The sequence below is a fragment of the Pituophis catenifer genome, unplaced genomic scaffold, assembly GCF_029215685.1.
Source record: "Pituophis catenifer annectens isolate HBS135680 unplaced genomic scaffold, rPitCat1.0.hap2 SCAF_2, whole genome shotgun sequence".
NCBI classification, from domain to species: domain Eukaryota; kingdom Metazoa; phylum Chordata; class Lepidosauria; order Squamata; family Colubridae; genus Pituophis; species Pituophis catenifer.
In genome coordinates, this window is record NW_027256882.1 from 274514355 (window position 1) to 274541483 (window position 27129).

Here is a 27129-nt window from a genome sequence, read left to right on the forward strand (position 1 = left end):
GTCCTCAGAATCTGGACTAGTGAGCATATGGGGGTGGGTGGGTCATAGATTGGATTTAAAATATGTTGGAAATGATTTCCAAATGGGGGAGATGATGGCATGATTTGAAATGTTTTTTAGTCAGGTCAACTATTCTTACTATTACGAGCATATATTATTTATTTGTCAGATCTGTATCCAATCTTCCCCTCAGAACTCCAAGATAACAAACATTATGATCCCCCCTCCATTTATTCCCCCCAAGAGCAACCCTTTGAGGTAGATTGGACTGAGAGAACCTAAAAGTCAACCAGGGAATATCTGTAGCCAAGGGTCAACTTGAACCTGATTCTCTTCGGCCCTAGCCCAACACCTGAACTACTAGATCAGTGTTTCTTGGGCAACTTTAAGATGTGTGTTCAACTCCCAGAATTCTCCAGCCAGCGCAGGAGTTGACGCTCACACAACTTATAGTTCTTGAAGTCAAGAAATACTGCATTAGATTGTGCGGGTTCTTCCATAGTAGGACCTATGTTGCAGGATATTCTCCTACTAAAACTGAGCAGTTCAGCCCTGTATACAGTATGTATATACTGTATACAGTATATACATATGTATATTCTCTTCTATAGGAGAAGTCTATGTAAAAAAAGAGATCAAATAATTATTCTTTCAGTCTTTAAAAGTTAGAACTCTATCCAAGCTTTGATCAGTATGAAATCATTATTAATTTTTATAACAATTTTTGAAATCTAAAAATTCCAATTAAATTATAACATTACAGTAACAGAATCTTGCAACTCTGAAAGCCCTCTCCTCGTCTTTAACTTTCCAGAGAACCAGAGAGGGGCCTTTCATATACTTTTATCCTTTCTTTAGACTCTTTAGACTCTTTAGATGTCTCTTCTCAAATCATAGCCTAGGTCCCAGTCATTCCTCCTATCTCCCAAGTTTATTCCCAGATCCCATTACAGAAGAGCCTAGTCTTCCAGTGAAGGGAAAAAGAGGAGCAGAGAAAAAGAGTCCATGGACTGACAGGAATTTAAAGCCATGCATTCAAAATTCTTTGTGATTAGAAACAGTGAAAGTAAGAGTCAACATCCTGCAGTGAGGTTCTCTTTACACTATTCATTGGAAGGATGTGTTGAAAGCTTATCCCACTAGTCACTCTCTGAACAGAAAAGTGAAACTCCATTTATTGTGATGGGACTTACTGCAAACATTTCCGCAGATTTTTAGTTAAGGAATTTAACTGAAGCTTAGTTAAACTAAAGCTTTACGCTTAATTTCGTCTCTTTCTCTCTTTTTTTAGTACAGAAAACAAACACATTTATAGATATAAAAGGTGAGTCTGTTCCAAACAGTAAGAGCCAGATTGGAAAAGGTTGTAATCCAAGTCAGAAGATGCCAATTTTGCATCAGACCTTTTTATTGTGTCTTTTCATATAGATGTTTTCTGTGTCTTTAAACAACCTGAACATCCCTTTCAGATCTACCAATCAAGATTCTTGTGACCAGATTGAATTAAAAGCTATGGATCCATTGATCTCTGGATTTCAGAACACCACTTTCTACTACTTAATAAATTTGATGTTTAATCCTTTAAACCCAGTGGTCTCAATATAATGGCGCTTCATTTTATTTTATGTCACTCACTGGCATTTGAGTGATATTTGCATATTTGAAAATACTGGATATTTTATTGTTCCCACACAAAAAGAATGTAGAATAAGAAGCATGGCCAACTGTTCTTACTTTTTGGAAAACCTTGAAGATTGTTCTTCAGGCATGGAGCATGGGAAGTTAGTTGAGACCACATTGTCACGTATGGTATTTTCAGCAGCCAGTTAGTCTTTTAGTTATTTATGTGTATTTTAAAAATTGTATTTTTAAAGCTTTCGTAGACCACCCAGTGTTACATCAGTGAGATACATAATTTAAAGCAAATTATTTAATATTAGCAATAGCACTTAGACTTATATACCTCTTCATAGTGCTTTACAGGTCTCTCTAAGCGGTTAACAGAATCAGCATAAAAATTATTTAAAATTATTAAAATTATTTAATATTGTTCCATGATGGAATGCTGTTCAGAATGGAAGGGAGACAGGGAGGAGGGTGAGACCAGAAACATGAGATAGGAGTATAAGGTGTTATAGTTTGGGAAGGAGTTGGACCAAAAGATGCAGTCCTAGGTTTGGTCTGGATGGGAAAGAGGCAGAAAAGCAGCAAGAGGATAAGGCAGATTGGAGAAGAATGGAAGTGGCAGCAGTGGCCATTAGGCAGATGCTGCTGAAATTACACCACAGAATCTGGGGGTTTCAGAAGTTAAATTTGTAACTCTGAGTCCGTGACTGCAGACTCCAAATTTTTGTTTCATAAGGCCTTGAATTAGACGGCAAAGTTTGACATTCTTTAAACACAATAACTACTGAGACAAATTCCAGTTTAAGACCTAATATGTCAGAAGAAACTTCTTGGGGCCAAGGATGCCTAATTCTTTGCTGTAACAGCACTTCTGACCAACTGCCAAGCAAAATAGAAAATCTTGTTCTTGTTGTGCCATATCCATCATCGGATGGATATGGCACAACATGAATATCCATCATCGGATGCTGGCGATCCTATTTTTATCAACAGCCGCACGAAAAAGTGCTGTTGAGTTTTGTCCAAACCAGTCCCTTAGATTTTGAAGCCATGATGTTCTTCTTCCGCCTGGACCTTGTTTGCCTTCAGTCTTTCATTGGAGGATTAAGTGAAGTATGACGTATTTTTCTGAGTGTCGCATCACATGACCAAAATATTCTAACTTTCACTTTTTTGTGATTTTGATGATTTCCCAGGTGGCTTATCACCTCCTCATTTCAGATTTTGTCAACCCAACTTATACGTAACAGGTGATATTGTCCTACATAAACTGAGAACTAAAGAATACCATATTTGGCTTCATGGTGGGCCAGTTTTCCTACTCTAAAACTCATGCCCCAATATCTTAAAAGTTGTTTGATACATTTATGAACTACTTCTCTTTCTTATAACTTGATAATATCTAAATATAAATAAACAATATTTTCAGATTCATGTTCTTCATCTGAGCACACATTATAATGAAACCTCATTGTAATGGATTAATTTATGTCACTTGCATGACAATGTCATTGTATAAAAGTTGTAAATCCCCATAGACATTTGGTCTACTGGGTGCAAAGTTCTTATCTTGAGGTCTGGGAAATGCAGTTTTCCACATATTCTCAGAGTAATAGATTAATAGGATGCATCTGCAGCAGTGGTGGGTTCCTCCCGGTTCAGCCCGGTTCTCCCGATCCAGTAGCGGTGACGATATGATGTCACCGAACCGGTTCTGCCCCCTGCCCCAATCTGCCCCCCCAACCCCTGCACCCCTGCACCTCCCGCATTATTCTTACCTTTTATTTGGCCCCACCCCCAATCTATTGCTGCCTCCTGAGTCCCAGCTGATGACTAGAGGGGAAAAAAACTGTTTAAACTCTTGCCACTGGGCTTCAAAGTGCCGCCCTACAGCTGATCAGTGTTAAAAGAAAACAAATGAGTAGATCAGTGCCTGCAAAAATACATGAGTAGATCAGTGCCTGCAAAAATACATGAGTAGATCAGTGCCTGCAAAATTACATGAGTAGATCAATGCCTGCAAAAATAAATGGATAGATCGGTACAGCTCTGCAAGCAGTTAAAAGCTTGGTATACCAGTACCTCTGCTAAATCCTAAATAATTGTCACATGACCATCAAGCCACGCCCACAGAATAAGCCATGCCCACAGAACCGGTAGTAAAAAAATTTAGAACCCACCCCTGATCTGCAGCCACACGAGAGCAAGCGTGCACGCTTCTGCTGCAAACTGGTAGTAAAGGTAAGTGGAACCCACCCCTGTCAAAGCCATGATCAAGTGCTTAGGCAATTGTCTCTTTTGGATGCAGGGACAATAAGCGTACCAGTAAATAAAGGATTTAAATCTTTATTAAATTAGCCCAAGCAAATAAGATTTTGAAGCACAATATAAAAAGCATATACCAAGCAAAATGATTCCCAAATCTCTTACAAGCTGGGGGTAGCTCCCTAATAGAAGAAATATTCTTGAGGGTACTCAGTTTCCACACTACCCAATGATAGGTTCTGTGCAGAAGCTGCCCACAAACAACCCCAAAGTTTTTATCAAATCCTGCCATCATGACTTAATGACCCTGCTATGGCCATGAAACATCAAGACCTGACCTTGATTGGGTAGAACATGGCTCTGGAATGGGAATTAGAAGTCTGAGATTTTCACAATAAAAAAAGTTTTGTAGCTACATAAAGATTCCCACTTCACCTTTATGCTCCTTGAAACAAGAATCTTAAAAAAAATAGGTTAGCCCAGAATATTCTCTAAACCTCTAGACCAGGGGTGTCAAACTCAAGGCCCGGGGGCCAGATGTGGCCCACAGAGTGGTTAAATCTGGCCCGTGGAGCCACCCTGGAAACAGCAAAGGACTGGCCGGTGGTGCCTCTGCCAGCAAAAATGGAGCTCACAAGGGTTGCACACAACCCTCCAGAGCTCCATTTTCACTGGCAGAGGGTTGCAGGAGGCTGTCCCAGCTGAAAACTGAGCTCACGAGGGCCGTGCATGTCCCCACAAGCTCCGTTTTTGCTGACAGAGCACTCAGACCACCACAGGAACCCCAGACACGAGTGACGTCATGCTGGCCACACCCAACCTGGCCATGCCCACCCCAGCCTCCAAGATCAAACACAACCCTGATGAAATTGTGTTTGATACCCCTGCTCTAGACAGTTCTTAATATGAAGGTTAAATCAAAGCATATCACTAAAATCCTCGACATAACAGTGGTGTTTTACAATGCAGCTATAGAAATGTGGAAAATATTTTCAGGGGAAAAATATTTCTCCCAGTTATGATCTGAAAGGAAAAGTTATGATCTGTTATCATCAGATAACAGATCAGATCAGTTTTCAGATCAGTTATGATCTGAAAGAAAAATCACAATCTTGAACTAAACACACTCAAAACCATTGAAATGGTGGTAGATTTTAGGAGAAATCCTCCCATACTACTACCTCTTACAATACTAGACAACACAGTATCAACAGTAGAGACCTTCAAGTTTCTAGGTTCTATCATATCTCATGATCTAAAATGGACACCTAACATCAAAAACATCATCAGAAAAACACAACAGAGAATGTTCCAACTCAGAAAGCTCAAACTGCCCAAGGAGCTGCTGATCCAGTTCTACAGAGGGATTATTGAGCCTGTCATCTGCATCTCTATAACTGTCTGGTTTGGCTCTGCAACCCAACAAGACAGACACAGACTTCAGAGGATAATTAGAACTGCAGAAAAAACAATTGCTACTTACCTGCCTTCCATTGAGGACCTGTATACTTCAACAATCAAAAAGAGGGCTGAGAAAATATCTACAGACTCCTCACATCCTGGACACAAATTGTTTCAACTTCTACCCTCAAAATGACGCTATAGGGCACTGCACACCAGAACAACTAGACACAAGGACAGTTTAACCCCTGAATGCCATCACTCTAGTAAACAATTAATTCCCACAACACTGTCAGACTGTTTACTAAGACTGTATTACTATTATTCTTCTCATCCTTCCTATTACCTATCTCCTCCTACTTATGACTATAACTATGTTGCTTGTATTTTTATGATTTATATTGTTCTGTTTCCTAGTATGATTTGATTGCTTAGAGTATTAGTATCCTATGACTATCACTAAGTGTTGTATCTTACGATACTTGATGATTGCATTTTTTTCTTTTGTTTTTTCCTTTTATGTACACTGAGAGCATATGCACCAAAGACAAATTCCTTGTGAGTCCAATCACACTTGGCCAATAAAGAATTCTATTCTATTCTATTCTATTCTATTCTATTCTATTCTATTCTATTCTATTCTATTCTATTCTATTCTATTCTATTCTATAACGCCCATTCATGCATTACCTATACAATAAACTAGATCACAGTTCCTGCCTACCACAAGTTCTTTTTGGCCATAGAAACTCAAAATGTCCCTTACCTCCCTCATGGTTACAGATTACAAATTCTGCAAAGAGAAGCTTCCCATCTCTTGACTGAAACTTCACTATTTTATCATTAGGAACTTTCTTTTAAACAGTCGCTTCCTTGCAGTTTCTACCTACTGAAGTTTACAAATATCCTCTGGAGTAACAGAAGACAAATCTACTATTTGGACAGTTACTCAGAAATCATAAAGGGTGATCAATGAACAATCTTCCTAGATTGGGGAACCCGTCCTATTAGAAGATAGAGTCCCTTGAACATTATAACAAACTTTGAATGCCAGTGGAAGGCTGACTGTGAGTGAAATCGGTATCCATTTTGAGAGGAGGATTTAGGAGAGTATGAGAGTTTAGGATTTAGGTGCATTGCCTTCCAAGCAGCTAATCTGTGTATTAAGTTCTTCTCAACAATGAGCTGCTGCTTCCTGGTTTGAAGAAATTTAAAGACTTCATTTCAGCCATGACCTTCCTTAGGAATTGGTAGCACTAAATGTGAGCTAACTTTCTCTTCCACTTTTTAACCAATAAGATCAGCCCTATTATTGGGCAGAGAGAGAAAGAGAGACACTGTCCACTTAGACAACAGGTAAGAAGCAGTGATAGGTGAAGAGTAGAATTTAATGGGCCATGAGCATCACACATTACCATCTAGGATAGGTTTGTGGTCCTTAATTGTATGTCTTATTTCCATCCGTTCCAATATATTGAACAATACGACTTCTGGTATAAAAATGTCATTTACCAACCCCATTTCTACCATACTTTATTCTGCAGTGGAAATAATGAGGTATCAGTGCTCATGGCTTACTGAATTTGAGTTCAAAAGCTTGAGTTTCCTGTCTGCCCTTCACCTCTATTTGTACAAATAGACTTGCCAAATTGAGTACCAGGTACAAGTGGCCCAGGGCACTTTTCGATAGTCAGCATGACCTTCATTTGCCATTATGTTTTGTTTATTTTTCTTTTAATATTTAACAAAAATGAACAGATTAAAAGACTTGAATCTGGGTCTGATTTACTTTTTCGTAGACCTACCACCATGTCTTCTTCTTTGCTTCTTATAGGAGTTCTCTGCATTTTAGGAGCAAATAGTTTTGCCTCAGTAGGGAAAACAAGGTGAGTTCATTGTACAGGATAGAGATAACATTTGGTAGCATTTGTGCATGATCTTCTCCAAATTTCCTGGTATTCTATTTTTAGTTTCTGGAAGACAGAAGGTAAGAGAACTACCTGCTTCCTGCCATTTTTCAGAAGCATCTGAACAATCCTATTGAATGCAATAGAAATTATTTCCATGCATAAAATAATCAAAATGTTAAATGAGCATTTAAATGAGTTATTTTATCAGTAACAGATAGTTACAATTTATGTACCTCTGAACTGGTTTGTGAATACTGGAATTTCAAACCAAAAATCAAATATTTTTACATTAGAAATATTCATAGAAGTATAATTTAGTCAAATTCTAACACTACTTTATATCATCTGTTTGCTCTTTTCCAGCTTGCCCAAATTGCATCTCTCAAATGTAATTTGTATTTCTCCACAAATTTTATTCTTACAAAAAAAAATGAAAGAAAGGAGGGAGGGAGGAAGGGAGGGAAGGAAGGAAGGAAGGAAGGAAGGAAGGAAGGAAGGAAGGAAGGAAGGAAGGAAGGACTTTGAAGTTACATCTCTCTAACTTGAGCGAAAGGGATTTACTTGTGTACAAAGTGGAACACAATATCTGATGCTCAATACTTGGTAGGCCTTTGCTGTTAAGTGTTGACATTCTAAAACTTTGATGGATGAGACCAACTTCAACCTCATCTCAAGGTTTATTTCAAGGGTAAATACCCAATATAGGAATAGCATGGGTGAAGAATGAGCTAAATACTGCCTCTTTCCATGGTGTGCTGTAAACCCAAGACAAAGTTTGCCTCTTATCTTGAGTCCTCATTTATTTTTCCTACATCAGTGGTACAGAGAAAGTTCCTGAGAATTCTTTAAAAATATGAATGTACAAACCCATCAAATCATTTTAAAAGCTTCTTTGTGCTGTATCACATCAGGTAATATCTTTCTTGTTTGAATTCTGTTTTTAAAACAAGAATTGCACTTAGAAACTGCAAATCATTTGCAGGAGTCAGCCCCCTTTTTCCTATAGTCATGGAGTTTTCAACATTAAGCTCATCAGTACATTTAACAAGTTCCTTATTTCTGTTCCTTGTACTTTCTTGAGGTTTGCAACATAACTTCTACTCCCACTTCAACACTTCTGAGAGCAACATAATACAGTGAATAATACAATACATATATTAATATGATTTATAGTATAAGACCCTCCTGTCTCAGTTGGAGAAGATGACACAGCAGCATATTGATTTAAAACCTGATTTGAAACCTGTTGGGGATTTTACCAGGGAATTATAGTAAAGAAATTGTATACTTGATTATTCATGTAATAACTGCGGCTAGAATTGTATTTGCACAGAATTGGAAAGATGAAGAGATTCCTGCAGATGAAAACGTGATTAAGAAAATATTGGAATGTGCAGAAATGAATAGATTAACACTCACAATTAAACGGAAGGAAGAATCCAATTATTACAATATATGGGATTTATTTTATCAAATAAATTAAGAAGAGAATTGTTATGATAATAGATATGTTAAATATTAATATTAAAATAAGAGTAGATATAAATAATGTATATGGTGTTAAGCTTTAACTGTTATGACAGAAAGAATTTGTACCCAGATGACACACTGTTTAATGAATGATGAAATGTTTTGTATTAAAAGAAAATTTTTAAAAAAATTTAAAAGGTATTTTCATGCATGGTTATATACCGAGAGACCACAATGAGGTGGCATGCAACTAAATGAGTAGGCAAACAAAGTCATATCGTTCCTTTTCAATATGTAGATACAAACAATGTACATATAAACAGTATTAAATCAGAAACATTTCAATTTAATTTAAGACTATTTTATTCTAAGGGTGACACAAGAACCTAATGCTCCAGAGCCCATTGACTGCTTGCTGACTACTTGGAGTGATTGGGGGCCATGTAGTCCATGCTCAGAAGAAAGAGTGAGTAGTTTTTCCATAATTTATCTTGTATTAAAAGGGCTTCATAAAGAAGATTTATTTATGAAGTATAGGCTCCTTGGTGGACATTAGTTTCAAATAGTAAAAGAAAAAAGGCTTTCTTGTTTGGAATCACTGGTTGTCCACTAATTATAGTGTTAAATTTGAATGGATGGTAAGAGATCACCCATTTAAATCCTTTTCACAGTGTAAATGTGTACATTTTCCGTAGCTATGAAGATTCTCAGTCATCCAGGTCATGGTTGTCCCAAAGGTGCTTTTTCAAGAGGCAACTGGACATTCTGGTTTTTCTTTAAAAATTTATTTATTTATTTATTTATTTATTTGTTTCCATTTCTATACCACCCTTCCCCAAATAGGACTCAGGGCGGTGAACAGCCAAAGTAAAAAAACAGAACATACAAAATTTAAAAAACAGTTTAAAATAATTAAATATTTTGGCCATAAATTAAAACAACCCAATTTAAAATCAATTTAAAATTTAACTCAAGCCAGCCCAGCTAGTTGAAATAAATAGGTTTTCAGGGCCTGACGAAAAATCCGGAGGTCTGTTATTGTACGTAACTCTGGGGGGAGGTTGTTCCAGAGGGTGGGTGCCGCCACAGAGAAGGCTCTCCCCCGGGGGTCGCCAGCCGACATTGTCTGGCGGATGGCACCCTGAGGAGGCCCACTCTGTGTGAGCGTACTGGCCGGTGGGAGGCTATTGGTGGCAGAAGGCGGTCTCGCAAGTACCCCGGCCCTAAGCCATGGAGCGCTTTAAAGGTGGTCACCAACACCTTGAAGCGCCCCCAGAAGACCACCGGGAGCCAGTGCAGCTCGCGCAGGAGAGGTGTCACATGGGAACACCAAAAATGTTTTGCTTCTCATCCAAGAAGCTTCTTCAGGTCTTCTTCAGCTCTTGAAGAAGAGCTGAAGAAGCTTCTTGGATGAGAAGCACAACGTCTTCAAAGAAAAACCAGAAAAAGCCTCTTGAAAAAGCACCTTTGGGACATTTTCAGTAGTTGTACACTGGCTTTTTCAACAGCAGCAACTTTAAGATGTATGGACTTCAACCTTCAGGACTGGAAATCTTAAAATTTGCTAGGATTGAGAAACACACTTGTAGATGATCATCCAGGATTGAGTGATAGTCTGTCCTCCTAATAGCAATAGCAATAGCAATAGCAATAGCAATAGCAATAGCAATAGCAATAGCAATAGCAATAGCAATATATACCACTTCAAAGTGCTTTTACAGCCCTCTCTAAGCAATTTACAGAGTCATCATATTGCCCCCAACAATTTGGGTCCTCATTTTACCCACCTCAGAAGGATGGAATGCTAAGTCAACCTTGAGCCTGGTGAGATTTGATCTGCCAAATTGCAGGCAGCTGGCAGTCAGCAGAAGTAGCCTGCAGTACTTCATTCTAACCACTGCGCCACAGTGTTGAAGCCTGAATTTCCCATCTTTTCCATTTTGGAGTAATAAAATATGTTTCCATTTCTTTCACCTTGTATATTTATTTTATTTATTTATCATCTTTTGAAACAGCCCATCTCCTTCACAGAGGGATTTTGGGTGTTGCACAAATAAAATATTAAAACATAAAAGTATATCAAATTTAAAATTTATAAAGTGGCAAGGATGATTAAACTTCAATAACTGAAGTAACTTCAATAACAAATAGTAACTGTGAGAGGGATCTTGGAGTCCTAGTGGGCAACCATTTAAATATGAGCCAGCAGTGTGCAGCAGCTGCCAAAAAAGCCAACACAGTTCTAGGCTACATAAACAGAGGGATAGAATCAAGATCACGTGAAGTGTTAATACCACATTAAAAGGCCTTGATAAGGCCACACTTGGAATACTACATTCAGTTTTGGTCGCCACGATGTAAAAAAGATGTGGAGACTCTAGAAAGAGTGCAGAGAAGAGCAACAAAGATGATTAGGGGACTGGAGGCTAAAATATATTAAAAACGGTTGCAGGAACTGGGTATGTCTAGTTTAGTGAAAAGAAGGACTAGGGGAGACATGATAGCAGTGTTCCAGTATCTCAGGGGTTGCCACAAAGAAGAGGAAGTCGAGCTATTCTCCAAAGCACCTGAGGGTAGGACAAGAAGCAATGGGTGGAAACTAATCAAGGAGAGAAGCAACTTAGAACTAAGGAGAAATTTACTGACAGTTAGAACAATTAATCAGTGGAACAACTTGCCTCCAGAAGTTGTGAATGCTCCAACACTGGAAGTTTTTAAGAAGATGTTGGATAACCATTTGTCTAAAGTAGGGTAGGGTTTCCTGCCTAAGCAGGGGTTTGGACTAGAAGACCTCCAAGGTCCCCTCCAACTCTGTTATTCTATTCTATTCAATGTTAATCATTAATTAAAAGGCAGAGGGAGGGCTTTTGAGACCAGCCTCATTTTCCCCAACCATTCATCCCCTCCACAGCTGACTGATTCTGAGCCTGTTTTAATTTTGTTTCTAATTTCTCTCACAAAGTATCGCTCAAGGAGTATTCTAAAATTTGGACAGTTTGGAGGGAAACCATGCATTGTGGCTCTGAGTGATAGAGAGCCCTGTGACACAAGAACTCCGTGCCCAGATGAGAGAGGTCATTGTGGGAAGCAAGAGTTTGAATGTGAAAATGGTAGGTATGGAGATTCTGACATCATTTCTCTATACATCATTTCTCATTTCTGCCATCACTGACTATAGTGGTCTGATGCCGGGGTGGGTTCTACTTACCTTTAGTACTGGTTTGCAATGGGGCCACACACACTAATTTCACTCTTGTGTGTGTGCACTTCTGTGCATGCACAGAAGCTTTTGCGCATGCGCAGAAGCTTCCTGATGATGTCAGGGTCAGTGGGCGGAGCCTCCCGCCGGTTTTACTACCGGTTTTATAGAACCAGTCTGAACCGGGGGCAACCCACCATTGGTCTGATGACAAGATGAAGATTCAGAGGCACATCATGATGGTTTAAAACTCTAGGGCAGTGGGCTTTTTTGCAAGGAAAGCCTTCAGAGTCACCTTCCAGATGGAGAAAATTACAGATGTGTTTTTGCTTGCTTTTAAGCTGCAAAAAAGCAGCTTTCTCCCATTCCCCTTTTTTTTCTCAGCCTGCATTGTACAGTATGACGTTGAATATTCTGTTTGCTAATGTTATTTTTGTAATAATATTTTCTTTATGCGTGCATTTTTATAAGCTATGTTTTCATGGGAGAATCACACTGTAATGTTCAGAGAAATTTATTTATTGGTTCAATTTATATACTGCCCTTCTCCGGAGACTCAGAGCGGCTTACAATGCGTTAAGCAATAGCCTTCATACTTTTGTATATACCTGCTTAGTAGGGCTTTCGTCCCCCCCCACCCAGCAGTATTCTTTTTTATACAAAGTCAGCTTATTGCCCCCACAATCCGGGTCCTCATTTTACCTACCTCAGAAGAATGGAAGGCTGAATCAACCTTGAGCCTGGTGAGATTTGAACTCGCAGTAATTGCAGGCAGCTGGCAGCTAAGTGCTACTTAACAGCACTTTAGAATAAGAATAAGAATAAGAATAAGAATAAGAATAATTTTATTTCTATACCACCCTTCTCCCGAAGGACTCAGAGTGGTATACAGCCTATTAAAAGCACAAGACAAACATCAATTAAAATAATTTAAAATTATTAAATAATTCGGCTCAATTTAAAACCCCAGAAATTTAAAACACCCAATTTAAAATTATTATGTCTAGGAATCTGGTTATCTACAAGAACATCAGCAATTAAAGAAAACAATTATGATAAATTACTAGAACAAACAAAGAAAGACTTAGAAAAATGGGAAAATTTACACATTTCATTCCTAGGAAGAATTTCGGCCATCAAAATGACTATATTACCTAAATTTTTATATTTGTTTCAGGTCACCCCAATTAAAATAGATAAACCGTTTTTTGAAAAGCTGAATAAAATAACATCTAAATTTATATGGCAAGGGAAAAGGCCACGAATAAAATTTAAGCTGCTTCAGGATACAAAAGATAGAGGAGGAGCTGCACTCCCTGACTGGGAGGTATATTACCAAGCAGCAGTACTATCGTGGGTCAAAGATTGGATAGAATTAAAGGACTCTAGAATTTTAACAATTGAGGGACACGAACTCCAAACTGGCTGGCACTCCTTTATGTGGGATGAGAAATACAAAACACATTCATATTTTAAAAGACACACAATAAGAAACTCATTATTACAAATTTGGCTTAAAATTAAAAAACAACATTATATGAAAATACCAAATTGGCTAGCACCAGCAGAATCAATTAGGCACCCAAATTTAACAGATAAGACAAAAATAATTAGATATAAAGATATAATTGACTATCAAGGCAAATTAAAGACAAAACAACAATTGGAGACAGATTTACACAGAGAAATAGACTGGTGGACTTATACTCAGATACAATCCAAATACAGAGAACATATAAAAACATATGAAATTTATAATCAAAAACAAGAAATAGATAAAATTATATTAGATTCAGAAAATAAATTAATTAGTAGAATTTATAAATTTCTTCTACGCTATAAATTGGAAGAAGAGACAGTCAAAGAAACGATGATTAAGTGGGCTCAAAACATCAAACACATAATATCTTTGGAAAAATGGGAAAAGTTCTGGCAGGTAAACCTAAATTTAACGAAAGCAACGGCGTACAAGGAAAACCAACTGAAAATGTTTTATCGGTGGCATACGTCTCCAACCAGATTGGCAAAAATACAACCTAAAAATAGCCCGATTTGTTGGAAGTGCAAAAAGGCACAAGGGACTTTCTATCATTTATGGTGGACGTGCCCGGCAGCAAAGAAATTTTGGTCTAACATCAAAAAATGGTTGGAACAAATAACAAAAACACAGATTGAAAAAGAACCAGAAACATTTCTATTAGGAATCTTTAACAAATCATATCCTAAGGATATCAAATATCTCACAATTCACATATTAACTGCTGCAAGAATAACCTACGCAAAAAATTGGAAGCAAGAAAAAATACCAAGTGAAACAGAAGTAATAGGGAAAATTTTAGAATGCGCTGAAATGGATAGGTTAACCAAAGAATTACAAGAAAGAGAAGAATCAGACTATTATAAAATATGGAATAATTGGTATAATTGGTTAAAAATCAGAAATATACAAAAAATATAAGGGAAATATTACCGATTTAAATATATATATATATATAATAAAAAATGTTATTAGATTAAGGAGAGGTGAAGGAATATATCATAAGTAGAATTGTAGAACGTCACTCTGAAAATGCTTAAGAAGAAATTACACTCTTTTTGTGTATATGTTGTATAAATGGTTGTTGTGTATATGTTACGTATGTCTTTTTTAATATTTATATTCAATAAAAACTACTTTAAAAAAAAAATTATTATGTTGACTTTATGCAGATTTTAGTCAGCTGCACCACCAAGGCTCATGAAATGTTAAATATCAAAGTATTATGATGTTTCCTGTTTAAAAAGCTGAAGATCTTGCTCAGTTTCAGTATACTTTAATCATCAATATATATTATTTTCACTGCATTATTATATTATGATGATGATCATTGCATTTCACCAAATAAAACCTTTTAAAAAGATTTTGCATTACATATAGGTGTAGCTACATTTGCACTGAAATGCACCATATCATTCAAAGAAGTATTATAGTGTTTTATCCCCCAAGGCAAATTAACACTAAATCAGTCAGTCATTCTGGCAGTTTGTTTTATTTAAGCTGCAAATTTGGGGAGTTGAAGTCCAATGCACAACTGGGGAAGGCAGTGTGGATTTATGAAAGCATGCTACATATCCAATTACCTATAATTATAAATGTTTCATTCTTTGTTCTACACTAAGGATATTGTCTAAAGAATAGGCTGGTATGTAACACAGAAAATGACTGTGGTGACTTCTCTGACGAAGATCATTGTGATGAAACCAAACGCCCACCCTGTGGGAATCGTGAGGTTGATGTATCAGAACTTGGAAGAACAGCTGGACAAGGGTAAGTTCTAGAAAATGTTCAGGAGAAGAATACAAATCACATGTTGCGCTACTTGATAAGGCTGGAATCTTCAAAATGGTTCTCAAGAATGCAAAAGTTCTGAATATCTTTCTTAGATCCATTAGGATCACATTCCTATCTGACTTTTATTCACACATACACATACACACACACTTTAAAAGTTCATTGATTTCCTTGCTCTGGCCTGTCAGGTACTTTCTGCTAAACATCATAAGACATTTGTACAATGTGCTTCTACATTGGGAAGATCAGACCTGCCCATCAATGATTAGAATGTTCGATCTGCTAACCTTGGCATCTTATGGATGTTACCAAGCCAGTTTTGTTTCTTCTGTTTTGTACTGCTGCCAACATGCCAGCTTAGAACAAATCAATCCAGCCTAGAAATGGATCGGATTCATCCATTCTTTTCTAACTGAATTAAAATGGCTAAGATGCTGAGCTTGTTGATCAGAAAGGTCAGCAGTTTGGTGGTTCGAATCCCTAGTACAGGTCTCCTACCTGAGCAGGGGGATGGACCAGATGACCTCCAAGGTCCCTTCCAACTCTGTTACCGTTACAGATTATCTTGATCTGCTTTAGAAAGGAGCTTCAGATTAATCCAATGTATCCCATTAATGGGTAAACATGTAAACCCATATGATAATTTGGATTGTGATCCTTGAAATAATGTGATCTTATAGGTCCCAGGAACTATATTTTCCTTATTGTGACACTTACCCTCTGGAATGATATCCTCCCTTACACACACACATACTTTAGAACAGGTCCCACCGTAATGACACTCTGATAATCATTAAAAACGGCTATGGAAAAGGGTCATTGTATAATCCCCATAACTTTGGCTTTTTACTGGTCTTCACTGGTGAGCTAAGGATTTTTTTGTAAGTCTTCTTCTCTATCTGTATTCTACCTAGAAGTATTAAGGAGTGAGAGAGGCTCAAAACTGAGTTAAATAATTACTAAAGTCTACCAGGCAATGCATGCTAATATTTAAGGCAACATAATACTCTTTGTATGAATTTAGTGGTTAAGTTACTAGGCTAGAAACCAGGAGTGAGTTCTAGTCCCATTTTAGGCATGCATGTTGCATGGATGACTTGGGGTCAGACACTTTTAAGCCCACAATATCATGCATGGGTGACAAACCAGTTCATCAGGTTTTTTTTTTTTTTGCAACCAATGAATCAACACAGATTCAATACAAATGAACTTGGGGAAATATGGTAGGATAAAACAGTATATCTTTGTTATTTTTATATATATTACTGATTTGTCTTTGTTGTATTGGCTTGATATTTCTGATAGTATATGACATTTAATAGTACAATAAGAAGGCTGAGGATTAATAAACCTTCCTTCCTTCCTTCCTTCCTTCCTTCCTTCCTTCCTTCCTTCCTTCCTTCCTTCCTTCCTTCCAGTGTGAATGTGCTGGGAATGACACCGGCTCAAACTGCATTTCAAAATGAGTTCTACAATGGCATTTGTGATAGAGTCCGTGATGGGAACACAGCCATTTATTACCGCAAGCCATGGAATACAGCTGTCCTCAGTTATGATGTAAGCTTCTTTGTGTAAAGCAGAGTGGAATTTTATCCCTCTTCAGATATTCACCTGTTAACATGAGGGATCCCCACTTCTCTTCCAAATTTTATTTGTTATTTTTCAGTCAGAAGTCTGTAGAAGAAATAGCCTCACATTGGCCGCAGCCTCTTTATGAATATGTGTAGGTTAGACCAGTTCACCACATACTTTTCACCCCTCACAAGCTTAAATAATGTTATTGGCTGAACTAAGCACATCTTGGGGTACCAAGGGATGCCAACATAGATTATGTTGTTTATCATTACCTATCTGTCAGTCAGCCATTTAATTGTATATTTTCTGCCTTTCAAGACAAGAGGAGACAAACGCTTTACAAGTGAATTCTACAGTGACCAAGCATCAACAATTAAAGAAATATTCAAAACAAAATCACAGACTTTTGATGTGAACTTGTCTGTTAAACTGAAACCGACTGAGTCCAATGTATCAACTACTATTGGGGGAGGCTTCAATGCTGGCAGATCATCCAGCATGAGTGAATTCTTGAAAAACACCAAAGGAACGGTAAGCTTTTTTTTTTTTTTTTAAATCATAGGTAAGTATACTGTCAGGGTTCCAAGTAACATCCCCAACAAAAGAAGACTCCAAACCTAGAAGTTCCTCAAAGTTACATTTTATTAGAGATGTCATATTGGCACATCTGGGAAAACCCTAATATGAAAGCATCCGGGTTTTCCCCACCCAAAAGAAAGTTCAAGTCCCTTCCCCTGCACCCACACGTCCATCACATGGTCCAATCACAGCACCATCTACAGCAGAAGTCTTCAAACTTGGCAGCTTTAAGGCTTGTGGACTTCAACTCCCACAGCTGGCTGGAGAATTCTGGGAGTTGAAGTTCACAAGCCTTAAAGCTGCCAAGTTTGAAGACCTCTGATCTACAGGCTAAATATCCCTGAAACTCCATGCAATCCCCCCTCCCAGTTTCCCACAGCACTAAATGTGGCAGCCCTGAAGATCCAAAGAAAAAGATGGCCTCCAGGACTGACATATACATTATTCCAGAGGAATGATAATTTACATGCCCTAAGAAATACTGAGCCATTGGCTGCATTCATGCTGAATTGGGTTAGTGAAATACCAAAAAGTATTAACCTTGTTTAGGTTTTCAGTGTCTTAGCATGACATGGGAATCCATTTATTAGTTTATCGGTTAACGCACTGTGTATCAGCATTCCAGAAAAAACCCCACTCCAAGTAAAGACACGGAAGCAAGCATTTTCCAAAGTTCAATGATGGGTTCAAGATTGACTCAGCCTTCCATCCTTCCAAGACTGGTAAAATGAGGACCAAGACTGTTTGGGGCAATAGGCTGATATTTGTAAGCTGCTCAGAGAGTGCTGTAAAGTGGAGTGATATATAAGTCTAAATTCTATTGCTATTGTCTATGAAATCCTGCATGACCTGAGAATTGCCCATATAAATAAATAATAAAACAATAATCAGAGGACAATGTAAAAGAGTACCACAATCTCATTCTCTACCTCTATACCTGTGGATAGAATAACTGATATATTACTATTTTTTCCTTATAGAATCCCATCTATTTACATGTCAAATCTAATATACAACTGGGAACTTTCCAAATGCGAAAACGTGATTTGCGCTTAAGTGAGACATTCCTGGAAGAACTAAAGTTTTTGCCAAGTACCTATGAGAAGGGAGAGTATTTTAAATTTCTTGAAACATATGGAACTCATTATTCCCAGAGAGGAACCGTTGGAGGAAAATATGAGCTAATATATGTGTTGGATAATCAAACACTTTCATCACACGGTAAGGACAGAATGAAAGTGGTCTCTTATGCACAAGAATAATAGCGTAGCTGGCAATCAGAGCAACTGATTTCTGACCCTAACCCTGTTTTCTTTAAAACTGGGTTCTTCACAAACTTCAACTTGGATTGGTTCAGGGTACCAATTGCACCTTAGGGTGTTTATACTGAGTCGCTGTTAATTTTACTGTTGAATTCTTCACCTCAAAGACAATGGTTGCATCTCCCCTTAAAAACTTACAACCCCTGGTGCTTGCTTCACATGATTGTAACCTTTTTGAATTCTTTTAGTTACAATAAATACATGTATTGGAATCAGACTGGCTAAACCATAAGAGCCAGCAACCATGATTTTCCCCAAATTATATTTATCAATTTATTCTTTTATCAAGTTTATATACCAAGTTTGTATACTCTATTTTCAGGGCTCACTGCAGAGGATGTAAACAGATGCTTAGGCTTTAATTTAGGAATTACTATCGCCGCAGATGTTGCAGAAGCCACAGCGGAGATTAAAGCTAAACAATGTAAAACCAGTAGATTTAAAAATGGTGAGTACATCAGCCCCTACCTTCTTCTGACATTTTGATGCCCAAGTTTGCATATTGATTGGCACATTATATCCCTCATACCAGAACTAAGATGTGTTGTCAGAACACATCAATCACATGCTATATAACCACATTAAGTAATGAACAATACCAATGTACCTATTAATGCCAGTGTAATATAATATATAATGAGCAGCATGGTGGCTTAGTGGTAAAGACCATAGCCATGAAAGCCTGCTGGATGTCACTGGGTAAATCATTCTCAGTCCAGCCTACCTCACAGGTTTGTTATTGTGGAAAAATATGAGGAAAAATGTATATTAGATACATTTGACTCTTGAGATATTTGTAAAAATAAGAAAGGCAGGAGACAGACAGACAGACGGACAGACAGACAGACAGACAGATAGATAAAACATATTTCACTAATGTGCCAATCACTAAATAATGCCACAATATAGTATTAATGTGTCAAGTATTTGTGTGAAGGGGCTTTCATGAAAGCTGAAGTTCATAAGACCTACACAAAGCAAGCAAAGAAGGCAGAATTTTTTGCTCAGGAAGATTTTAATTGATGCAGTGTATGGAATACCAGAGTAAAGAATCTGACAAAAACACAATAAGTTATATTTCACAAGACAACAGATGGTTGCCCCTTGACATAATGAGGCCGTGGGACTCTTTTGGAAGAGCTCCCAGATACGTGAGGAAAAGCCAAGATGTGACTGGCCAAGTTTCAGCTCTTTGGTCAAGTATCTATGGAAGGAATAAACATAGATGAGTCCTGTAGTCTGTGGAAACCCCTCATGCAGAACAAACTTCAATATAGGTGTCCTATCTTGAGACTTATGGAATAACCTAGCCCAACTAGATTTTGGATTGAGTAGATGCCCATAGGACCTGCAAATGTATAAGTGAAGTTTTCAGTTCAAAAATTAAATAGGAATGGTAAGCAAACATTTGTTTTTATGTGTCTGAGTCTCTGAAACAGGACAGTATTTGGAGATACTTTCAGGGGTGAAATGCTCCCGGTTCGGACCGGCTCGGGCGAGTAGGTAGCGATGGCGGTGGGCAGTTCAGAGAACCGGTAGCAAAAATCCCTGCCCCCGCCCCCCATGCCCAGTGAGCCGCGTGATCATCAGAGCCTTTTTTTTTTCTTTTAAATGGCTCTGACCAGCCAAGCTCTGACAATCCCAGCCGAGTTGCCTGCTAATCAGGCAACTCAGCTTGGATTGCCAGAGCCATGTAAAAGAAAAAAACTTTTTTCCTTTTAAATGGCTCGTAGCAAAATCCCTCCCCCTCCCCCCCCTCAGCTTGCTTACCTTAGCTGCTGGTCACAACACCTTGCTGTAATCCCATTGCAAATCCATTGCATCAGCAAGCAACTGAATCTCCCTGCCTGCAATCAAGCAGGCAGGGAGTTGTGGACTTCAACTCCCAAAATTCCTCAGCCAGCAAAGCAAAGCTGGCTGAGGAATTCTGGGAGTTGAAGTCCACAAGCCTTAAAGTTGCCAAGGTTGGAGAGCCCTGTTCTATTGGGTAAGTTTTTTTCCCCTTTGGGAGCTTTAAAAAAATAGTTAATTGGGGGTTTTTTTTAGTTGTTCTTTTTTTAGACGTAGCCATTTAAAGTTTAGGAAGTTTTAAATTTAGCTGCTTTTATATAAAAATAAAAATAAAATAAAATAAAATAATATTTGTGCAGCTTTCTGAGATTTAGTGTGTTTCTGTAGTGTTTCACTCTAACTACACAAACACACAAAATCTCACAAAGCTGTATGTGGAATTTTGTGTGTGTAAAGTGTGAAAGTTGGTTTTTTGGGCTTTTTGTGGCTGTGTGAGGTTCCTGCTTGTTGCAGGGGTCTAGCACAGCTGCTTTTATATTGTGGGTGAGCCAGTTGTGTTATGTTGTGTTTTGTAGGTTAAAAAAGTGACATTGCCTTGGCCACGCCCACCTGACCAACAAGCCACACCCTCCCAGTCACCTTACCACCAAGCCCCACCCACTAATTAAGCCACGCCCACAGAAACAGTAGCAAAAATTTTTAGATTTCACCCCTGGATACTTTCTAATATCAGCCGCTCACATAAAAGATTGGGACATCAGCCACATAGCAGGAGCTGCCATCTTGAATTTTCTCTCACAGACACATACACCAGAGGCCCTCTGTATATGTGTGTGTGTTATTCAACAAAGGCAAATTTGACTTATTCCCTGCTCCACAAATTTATTTTCATTCCTCATCCTTAATATGTATTTGTGCATTTAAACTTTAGTTTAGTTATGTACTAAAAATAAAATAAAATTAGTTCTGTAATCCTTACCTATGCAGAGCAGCCATCCACCCGCAGTTTGACATAGTGGCGTTTATATTTCCCATGCTACAGTATGTTTTAACTGCATTTTATTTCATTGATGATTTTATTTTTTTAATAAACGTTAACCAAAGCTCCATTATTTGGGAGATAATAAGAAAAATATATACTATTATAGTATACTATTAGCTGGAGCTTTCTTTCAGCTAAGCTCAACTCTTACTGACTGACTGCTTGTTGTCTATAGCAACAAAGATTGTTTGCCACTGTTTTCTTCCTGAATTGTTTTCAACTTTTTAATGTAGCATATAACATTGGCATTTCCTCATAGTCCATGGGTTGATGCCTCTTGCTTTAAATCATGAAATAATGGAAGAGTGACCTAGCAAGATTCCTATTCTAAAAGGTTGCTTGGTCATTTAGGCACCATAAATTTCTAGCAGAAATTCTTGAATAATACACTGGTTCTCTGGATCACTGGTGTGAAGATGGAATAGGTAACATCATGCCACCTGGAAGATGATCCCAGAAAAATCACTTGATACCAATCAATATAGAAAGATTGAATTTCCTCAATCTTGGCAAATATAGTTGGCAGAGACTCTTAGGTAATCCATTTCCAACTATAATCAACATCATCATTTTCCTTTCTTCCAAGTGAAAGTGAAAAAATAAAATCAAATGAATGTTCAGTTGCTCGTATCACCACCACCATCATCATCACTTTTTATTAACCAAGAAAAATTGTTTTCTTAAGGCCACTCTTCCTATTATTTCACCTCCATTTTTTTTCTCTTCCAGTTGATGAAGTGAGACGGAGTGGGGTTATCCAAGATGTAGTTTCTCTGATTCAAGGTGGGACAACAGCTACCTTAACAAGGTTGAATGAATTGCTTTCATCAAATGCCAGGCTAATTGATGTAGAACACTATGTCGAATGGGCTGCTACACTACCTCAAGCTCCTGTAGTGATAAGACAAGAGGTGAGAGGATTTTCTTCTATCTATCAATAAATTGGAGAAGTTTTCAATAAATGTGAATCCACAAATGAAAGAGTTTTCCTCTTTCTCGAGGAAAAGTTTCTCTGCAAACTTTTCAGAGTCAAAGATTCTGGTCAAGTAAAGTTAAAACTGCATTCAAGTGAAGTTTCACTTCTGTGGTTTCTATGATGTTTTCTACAAATGGTTCATCATAGCTTTCTTCCAAGATGTTTTTTGACTTTACATTCTGGTCAAAAATCCTAAGATTTCCTAAAAATTTCCTTTTCCTTCCTTCCTTCCTTCCTTCCTTCCTTCCTTCCTTCCTTCCTTCCTTCCTTCCTTCCTTCCTTCCTTCTTTCTTATGGCCTACATAACAAAGCAATTGTTTCAGTTGGAAACCTTCTACTTTTTAGGGCTATGGGCCATGATCAGCCTTTCTTTGGGTTGCATTCCAAAACATTAGGCAGAACCTGAAGAAAGAAGTATGTGGAGTTAAGGGGAAAATAGCATTAATGTTAATTTCTGGTAAAATATCATGAAAGAATTACTGGGAATTTGATAGAAAGATTGACATTTTACAGCTATTAATGATGGAGCTGTAGTAAAATGAATAACTAAAATCTGCATTTGAAAGAATCAGTTACTGAGGAGAGGTAAGTATAACTGTAGGAGAGCACGGATCTTCTCAGAATAAAGTGCTATAGTCCATATTTTCTTTATGTACAGAACCACATAATAATGATAAACAATTATTTAAACTGAAAAAGTGCATTAAATATTTCTGCAGTTAACCCCAATTTCGGAACTTGTACCACTGAAAATCCCAGACTCCCGAACAAAGAAAGAAAATCTGGACAGAGCTGTAGAGGATTATGTGGCTGAATACAGTGTATGCAAATGCCAGCCTTGTCTACATGGTGGGACGGCGATGCTGATAGAAGGGAAGTGTGAATGTACCTGCACTCCATTTTACAAGGGAGACGCCTGTGAAATACCCAAGTCAACTTTTGTACCAGGTTAGAATTCATTCATTGACTTACTATATATTTTAATGGCTCTCTTGGCTCTATTGTGTTATTTAAAAATATACAGAACCTATACAAAATGTACAAAACTTAATTGTGTTGAGTTAACCCATCCTGTTGTCTGAAATGAAAAGAGTTATGCAGTTTTCAACTTATAACCATAACTGGGAGGAGAATTTCTATTGTTAAGCAAGCTAGTTGCTTAAATCTTGGCAGATTTTATGATGCAGTGGTTAAGCAAATTCACCTTCCTCCGTTGACTTTGCTCATCGAATGCTGGCTGGGAAAGTTGCAAACAGTGATCACAGGTAAGTTAGGATTGGAAGGCAGGAGTTAAAAATTAAGAGTTTCTAAATAAGGTGAAGGGGAGCAATAGGAACTTATGAGCAGTCTGGAGGCCCAGACTCAAAGGGAAGACTCAAATAGATGCTTCACATCTATTGCACTGAGCCATAATGTGATGTCTCTTTTGTGGTTTGCTTATGGCTTCTTCAAGAGGGAATATACCACCACCTCCTCCAAGGCTGATGGAAATACCTTGTCCATTAGGGATGAATTCACCATGACCCAGTCCCAAGAACATGTGACTTCCTGGGAGATCTGAACTAATCTAGAGGGACATGGATCAAATATACAGGTGTTTGGATTAATAGCCCTGAAAACCCTGTCTACACTCCAAAGAATTACAGATCATGTAATTATTTGGAGTGTAGATCAGATTCTTCCAAGATATTAGGGCAAGACCATGTCTCAGTCAATTCAACTGCAACTGCCCATTTCAAGTCCAACTTGGAGCGACTGACAGGTGCCTAGAAAATTCTTCACAGTAGTTCTGTATATGTTATTGAGATATTTTCTTCCTCAGAATGGGGCAATTCATTTTGAAAAGGTTGATGGGTTGACTATCAGAATCTAAGGATATGATAAGAGCAGACAAATAATAGTAATTTGGCATTACAAGTAAAGGCCCCTGGAAAAGTACATTATAAACAAATCATCAAATAAAATATAATAGAGGCTATTACACTAAATAAAATCCATAACCCAATAAGTAATAGTAAAATCAAAATCTTCCATTCCAAATCAGAATATATTACAATTATTTTTAACTGAGCGGGAATTGCAATTGTAACTACAGGTCTATAGAACAGTTCAAATGTAATTGGACAGTGCATTGTTAATCATTTTTTAAAAAACCAGTATTGGTTGACTTGGATTTATGCAATATAGTTAGATTCTGAAAGAAGACGAATTAAAACATATAATTAAAATATATAGAAATAGCATATAGAAATTGCACTTAGATTTATATACCTCTTCACAGCACTTTACAGCTCTCCCTAAGTGGTTTTACAGAGTCAGCCTATTGCCCCCAACAATCTGGGTCCTCATTTTACCCACCTTGGAAGGATGGAAGGATGAGTCAACCTTGAGCCTGGTGAGATTTGAACTGCCAAATTGCAGGCAGCCGGCAGTCAGCAGAAGTTGTCTGCAGTACTTCATTCTAACCACTGTGCCACCGTGGCTCTTTTATACTATATGATTGTGAGATTCTGAAGGAAGACGAAGTTATTTCTAAAATAATGAAATAATGAATGTTCTGAAGTTAGATAAATTTCTTTTCATCCTGATCCAGGTCAAACTGCCATTGATGGGAGCTGGAACTGCTGGTCTAACTGGTCCACGTGTCAGAATGGTGAACGTCAGCGAACAAGAGAGTGTAATAATCCTGCACCTGGATCTGGGGGCAAATCATGTCCTGGAACAAGTGTAGAAACAGGCCATTGTTAATTACAGAGGACTACTAACAGGTTTGTAACTTCTGAATGTTATAATGAATAGGGTAATAAACCATGGGATATCCTGGATTTAATACTTCTGAAAGCAGCGTATCACATGGAAAGCTGAAACTGTGAAGGTTTTTCTGGTTATGTCAGAAGAGAGGGAGGGAGGGAGGGAGGGAGGGAGGAAGGAAGGAAGGAAGGAAGGAAGGAAGGAAGGAAGGAAGGAAGGAAGGAAGGAAGGAAGGAAGGAAGGAAGAGGAAGAAATAGAGAATGTCTTCTCAGAACTCAGCTGACTGATTCAGAAGAGCCAAGATTGGTAGAACTTTATTGCTTTCAGTTGCTATTCCATCACTAGTTGTGCTCGGGATCTGTGCTAGTGAGCATATAGTGTGGGAGGGGTCATAGAGTGGATTTAAAATATGTTGGGAATGATTTCCAAATGGGAGAGATGATGGCTCGATTTGAAAAGGTTTTTTAGTCAGGTCCAACTATTCTTAATATTATGAGCATATATTATTTATTTGTCAGATCTGTATCCAATCTTCCCCTCAGAACTCCAAGATAACAAACATAATGCTCCCCCCTCCGTTTATTCCCCCCAAGAGCAACCCTTTGAGGTAGATTGGACCAAGAGAACCTAAAAGTCATCCAGGGAATATCTGTAGCCAAGGGTCAACTTGAACCTGATTCTCTTCGGCCCTAGCCCAACACCTGAACTACTAGATCAGTGTTTCTTGGGCAACTTTAAGATGTGTGTTCAACTCCCAGAATTCCCCAGCCAGCGAAGGAGTTGACGTCCACACAACTTATAGTTCTTGAAGTCAAGAAACACTGCATTAGATTGTGCAGGTTCTTCCATAGTAGGACCTGATACAAATGTTGCAGGACATTCTCCTACTAAAATAGGGCAGTTCAGCCCTGAGCTACATATTGTATATTCTCTTCTATAGGAGAAGTCTATGTAAGAAAAGAAATCAAATAGTTAGGTCCCATATCTTTCAGTCTTTAAAAGTTAGAACTTCTATCCAAGCTTTGATCAGTATGCAATCATTATTAATTTTTATAACAATTTTTGAAATCTAAAAATTCCAGTTAAATTATAACATTACAGTAACAGAATTTTGCAAGTCTGAAAGCCCTCTCCTCTTCTTTATTAGAGATGTCATATTGGTACATCTGGGAAAACCTGAATCTGAAAGTGTCCAGGTTTTCCCCACCCAAAGAAAAGTTCAAGTCCCTGCCCAACACTCACAATTCCATCACATGGCCCAATCAAACATTGTTCCAACTGGAGATGCCTCCCAGTTCCAGCCTTCCAGGTGCAGGACAAGTTGTCCTTGACTTCTTGAGAAAGGAATGTTATTATGACTCTATATCATCCATGCTCCATACAATCCCCCCTCCCAATTTCCCACAGAAGTAAACGTGGCAGGTCTGAAGGCCTAATACAAAAGATGGCTTCCAGGCCTGACAGGTGAGTCTGTTCCAGACAGTAAGAGCCAGATTGGAAAAGGTTGTAATCCAAGTCAGAACAGACCTTTTTCTATTGTGTCGTTTCATATAGATGTTTTCTGTGTCTTTCAGCAACCTGAACGTCCCTTTTGGATCTACCAATCAAGATTCATGTGACCAGATTGAATTAAAAGCTATGGATCCATTGATCTCTGGATTTCAGAACACCACTTTCTACTACTTAATAAATTTGATGTTTAATCCTTTAAACCTAGTGGTCAGTTTTCCTACTCTGGAACGCATTCCCCATTATCTTAAAAGTTGTATGATATATTTATGAACTGCTTCTCTTTCTTATAACTTGATAGTATCTAAATATAATAAACAATATTTTCAGATTCATGTTCTTCATCTGAGCACAAATTATAATGAAACCTCATTGTAATGG

The 27129-nt window shown here is 37.9% G+C and overlaps 1 protein-coding gene across 1 annotated transcript; it reads left to right on the forward strand.

Moving 5' to 3' along the window:
• The first annotated feature begins 7101 nt into the window (after nucleotides 1-7101).
• Nucleotides 7102-26858, forward strand: LOC139311486 (complement component C9-like). Its single transcript, XM_070935927.1, has 12 exons — nucleotides 7102-7178; nucleotides 9045-9138; nucleotides 11635-11782; nucleotides 15031-15178; nucleotides 16621-16759; nucleotides 17096-17308; nucleotides 18337-18577; nucleotides 19001-19126; nucleotides 22241-22422; nucleotides 23207-23435; nucleotides 25081-25255; nucleotides 26814-26858. The coding sequence occupies exons 1-11, from the start codon at nucleotides 7102-7104 to the stop codon at nucleotides 25233-25235; spliced, it is 1752 nt and encodes a 583-aa protein (XP_070792028.1). The 3' UTR covers nucleotides 25236-25255; nucleotides 26814-26858.
• Nucleotides 26859-27129: the final 271 nt, after the last annotated feature.

Bases quoted from the DNA above. Each gene is read 5' to 3' on its own strand.
- LOC139311486 (XM_070935927.1), top strand. From the start codon at position 7,102: ATGTCTTCTTCTTTGCTTCTTATAGGAGTTCTCTGCATTTTAGGAGCA. The intron at 15,179-16,620 runs GTAAGTTCTAGA...CCTTCCTTCCAG, and splicing joins GGAAGAACAGCTGGACAAGG to TGTGAATGTGCTGGGAATGA. The intron at 18,578-19,000 runs GTAAGGACAGAA...CTCTATTTTCAG, and splicing joins TCAAACACTTTCATCACACG to GGCTCACTGCAGAGGATGTA.